This window comes from Nannospalax galili, unplaced genomic scaffold (genome assembly GCF_000622305.1).
Source record: "Nannospalax galili isolate Female #2095 unplaced genomic scaffold, S.galili_v1.0 scaffold173, whole genome shotgun sequence".
Classification (NCBI taxonomy): domain Eukaryota; kingdom Metazoa; phylum Chordata; class Mammalia; order Rodentia; family Spalacidae; genus Nannospalax; species Nannospalax galili.
Window position 1 is genome coordinate 557,205 of NW_008334442.1, and position 4,868 is coordinate 562,072.

The window sequence follows — 4,868 nt, forward strand, 5'->3', positions numbered from 1 at the left end:
AGCCTTTTTTTCTTACCCATAATTATTTTCATTTCTACTATTTAGTAAAGGAAGGTAAGGTAAAAGGCTTCATCATTAGAGTTCTGAAAATTTAGTATTTTCTTTCCATATCCTGCACACCAAAACTTCCTTAAGAGGTATGTTCTACCTGAAATTTGGGCACTGGAGGATGGAGCTGTATATTGCAGTTTACTGTATATTGCAGTGTATTTTAAATAGAAACTAAGATCAATAATGAATTTTTTTTAAAAGGCAGGGTCTCCCTGTAGTCACAGCTAGCTGGAACTCACTATGTACACGAGGCTGGCTGCCTTCTCAGAGAGATCCTCTTGCCTCTGCCTCACAAGTGTTGGGATTAAACGTGTGTACCACTATACCCACCTACTCGTGAATTCTGTAACACACAGAGTCAGAAGTTAGGCAATATTTATTATCATCTCTAAATTTTCTTATCAATTATATAAAAATGTACCTATAACTTCTATTTCGGGCCTCCACTTACTTCCTTGGCTTGTTTGTGTGAATGTGTGTACGTGTATGTGTGTGCATATGCATGAGCATGTGGAGGTCAGAGGTTTATACCAGGTATCTTCTATCATTCATTCTCCCACTTATTTTCTAAGATAAGGTCTCTCAATGAACCTGGAGCTCAGTGATTCAGCAAGACTAGCTGGCCAGTAAGCCCCAAGGATTCTCCTATCCCTGTCTCCCCAGTGCTGGGATTATAGGAAATTTGGTTTTATATTGAGCCCATTTCATATTTACTGATTTTTCAAAAACAAAGATTGACAAACATGACCAATGTAGACTTGCCCTTTTTTGTTATATAATATAAAGCAGAAGTAAACTGCAATCACATTTTTTCTAAAAACACAAATATACTTCTTTTATCAATATCTAAAAAAATAACAATTAAAACAACTATTAGACACAATTTCGCATCTTAACATGTGAAATATCTTACTTGACAAGTACTTCTACTAGAGACCAGGCTCCTTTCATACAAGTTGGACACTGAAATAGCTCTAAATAATATCTTGACATGGCTGGCGACTTCCAAGGCGGATGCAGATGAAGAAGAGCTGACAATATATGAAAGTATCGACCAGAGAATGTATCTATGTTATCCTATTATTTAAAAATAAACAAACAAAATATTGCAGCTAAAAGTACAGTTTCATCAGTTAACGTAGTTTAAAACTAGAGAAAGAACTCTACCCTAACTTTTTTTTCCAAACACGCTTTGGGACAAATGAGATCAAACAGCAGAAGTATAATGAGGGAGAGGTCATGTGGATCTACACAGTAGGTAACATCAGCTATTAGAAGTAGCTTATATGAAATGTCTATTTAATTTCAGGATTACAGCGAGATTAAGAGTTCCAAAATGTCAGTTAAAAGGGAACTAAAGGCAGAAGCTTTTCATTAACAGCTTATCATTAATAGCAGTGTGGCAATTACTTATACCTGTTATGCTTTAAAATCAGCACTCTGGTGAAATGATTGGAAAGCTACCTTTCAATCGCTGCTTCTAATGGTTCCTAAGAACTACATGTATTTATAAAGCCTGTACACTATAAATAAAATGATCCATATACTAAAAGCACTAAAAAGTCATTACTAAATGCATTTTAGATCATAATAATCTGATATGTTAGATACTTTATTGTCACAGCAAAAAAAAAAAAAAAAAAAAAAAAAGTAACATTTTTTCCAAGAGAAAATTATCTGAAACATTCTGAGAAAATAGTAAGCTAAACCACCCAGAGCAGTAACTAAATACAGCTAAAAACAGAAAATGGTAACAAATGGGTACTGCATTTCCTAGTAAAATGAGATAGAAAAATTACAAAATAATCCACATTTTAGCATTCTCTAAAAAAAGAATTACTGTAAACTCAATGGGCTGTTTTTACCTGCAGAACGTTCTCTAGAAGAGCGTGAAGAAGGCAGACTGGAGGGATGTAGTGAGCTTGCAGGGAGGAGAGCTCTTCAATGGCTTCTTTAAAAAACTGTCCTTCTATGAGGCTTTCAATTAAGTTTAATACACCTCTGGGGAATTCAGCATTTTTAACCTAAGGAAAAATAAGTGTATTTTTAATTAATTAATTAAATTTATTTATAAGATCAATTCTTGAATTAAAAAAGGGCTAAAGTTTCCTCATCTATAAAATGTAGGTAAATCCTACCCCCAGTACTTGACACAATTCATTACTTTCCAACCTATTTGGTCCAATATGGATCACACAATTTCTTGTGTTTTCATGACTTTCTAGAAGTCATGAAAAAATACGATTAGCTGTAATATTATTTTCTGTTGCCTTAAGCAGAAAAGTGAAATGTATCTCCAAAAGAAAATCTTAAAAGGGAATTTGCAAAATAGGGAGATTCCTTACAAGCACAAGGACCTGCGTTTGATCCCTGGAAAATAAAAATTCCAGGCATTGTGATGCTCGCTGTTCATCCCAGTGCTGCGCAGATGGAGACAGATACCCAGAGTTTGCTTGCTTGCTACTCAGCCTAGCCTACTTGGTATGCTCCAGGCCAGTGAGACACACTGCTTCAAAAAAATAAAGGTAAATGGCTCCTAAAGAATGACACCCAAGGCTGTCCTCTATTCAGTGTGTGTGCACACATATCTACATGCCCACAGATACACAAGTGCATGTACCTGCACAGCACACACCAAAGCAATTTGCAAATTTCGGTTAACAGATGGATGCAAATTTATTTTTTAGTTTAGTTTTCTTTTCAACTTGAAAGCAAACTATGTCTATTAGAATAACCTAAGTATATTATGATATTATCACAAACAATCCATATTTGCATAAAGTAATATGTAAAGAGAATCATAAAATCACTCTGAAGGTATACATGAATTTAACTCAGTGTTTCAAAATACATTCCCCCTTGGTCAAAATACTGTCAAAATGAAAACTATTTTTAGTTAGTAACTATATAGGTGATTTTGTGGCTTTTAGAGTTACATGGTTTAAATGATGTAATCTGTAAATTTAAAGATTAGTTTAAAACTTTTTAATTTATAAAAACTATATGTAACAACACAACCAATTTTAAAAGAATAATGATAAATAAAATAATTTGGAAGTACTCTATCAAGAATTTGACATGAAAGCAGTAACTATGAAAGTTATGAAATATGAAGATAAGAGCATGTGTTTCATCTATCATGAGCACAAGTTAAATGTATAATTCCTCTTATCACTATGGGCAATTACCGAACATGGTTTTGGAACAGAACAATGCTTTTCTTTTTTCATTTCTGATTATAAGTAACACAGTCCCTTAAATCAAAAAAAATTACAAATGACAAAGCTGCTTTTTGGCGCCCCCATCACCATGCTACTCCAAGCCCCTTACCTCTACATTGTATACTGGTTGTTTGTCTATTCTAATGCAGTTGTATCTGACAGCCTACAAAACAATAACCATATAATTACAACTTAACATTTTAGGTTGAAAAATATATTTCAGCCTACAAAGCTCAAAACCTCGGCCAAACATACAAAACAGATTCAGGAACACAGTAATAGCTATAATTAATCTGATATTCATGTTGGCTCAAATTAGTAACTATTCTCGTTTCAGAGTAGTAACACTCTCATGACCATGAACAGTTCTGTTTCCTACTTCCAAATTAAAATACCTCAAGATCATTTTCACTTTGGAGATCTGAAGACGTCTACTCCTCTTAGCATTTTAAAAATTAAAAATATAAATGGAGAAAACACTATATAAAAGGAGAAAAGTAAGTCACGTTTTTTATATAATCACATATAAAAATTTCCTGAGTTATTTTAAAATATACATAATTGTAAATTTTAGAAAAGATTATACTGGAAAAATATCTGCAACAAATATAATAGACAACATTCTGATTCCATCAAGTTCTATGAGCAAAAATACTAAACAAGCCAAAGGAAAACACGGAAATAGTAGGAAGACGCTAATTTTGTTGCTAAGAAGATATAAAAATTAATGATAATTTTCTGTTTTCTATTTTGGATATATAAAGGCAGAAAAAGGTGGAAAGAAGTGCTCCTACTTTAACAACAACAACAACAAAAAATCCTTTTATAAAACCTTTTCCTTAACCTTACCAGACAGGTGAAGGCTGTCGTGTAACCAGTTAGACTAAAATACTAGAATACCACACAACCGGCAAAGCATTGTAGCAGTATTTAAATACAAACTATCTGTATTACAAATATAGCAGATATTAAAATGTCCTAATGAATCATTTATATCTAAGTATAAAAATATATGCATATTAAACTATAGAAAGATATGAATGTTCACAGAAGTTTCAGTGTGATAACTTTTACCTGAGCTCTATATATGTCTTTGTATATATGCTTCTTTAAGGCATATTTTATTTCAATGATATCCATGTTTGTCCTGATATCCTTGGTTTTTAGTTCTTTGGCATAATCATTAAGAAGAAAATTCTTTTCTTTCTGCACATAAATAAAAGAACTTTAGACAAAGTACTACCAACAGCATCAATACAGATGAAACGACAACAAACACATGAACCACTTTAATAAAGTTTTACTTGATATTTATATGATTTCTTGTTTTGCTGTTTTTGGTTTTTTTGTTTTTTTTTTTTCTTTATGTTGTTTTTTTTTTTTTTAAAGTTCTGGGCATTGAACTCAGGGTTTTCTGCATGCTAGGCAAGTGCTAGACCACTGAGCTGCATCCCTAGTTCCTTAAAGAACTTTTTATTTTAACATCATAAATCTTTTCTGGAATCTCTGTTTTCTTTTGTTGTGTGTTCACTTAAAACAAAATTATTTATTCACCTTTGTTATTTTCCGAAGTTCCTTCTGATATATATATATATA

General features: G+C 32.4%; 1 protein-coding gene across 2 annotated transcripts in view; it reads right to left on the bottom strand.

The window, feature by feature from the left end:
* The window catches only part of Slf1 (SMC5-SMC6 complex localization factor 1), a 67,354-nt gene that overhangs the window by 32,887 nt on the left and 29,599 nt on the right, over nucleotides 1-4,868 (bottom strand). For both annotated transcript variants that reach the window (XM_029561740.1, XM_008829330.3), the window contains 4 exons: nucleotides 4,347-4,478; nucleotides 3,382-3,435; nucleotides 1,917-2,075; nucleotides 965-1,128 (listed from right to left, as the gene is read on the bottom strand). In XM_029561740.1, coding sequence (XP_029417600.1) covers nucleotides 965-1,128; nucleotides 1,917-2,075; nucleotides 3,382-3,435; nucleotides 4,347-4,478 — 509 coding nt within the window. The remainder of the gene's footprint in view (nucleotides 1-964; nucleotides 1,129-1,916; nucleotides 2,076-3,381; nucleotides 3,436-4,346; nucleotides 4,479-4,868) is intronic.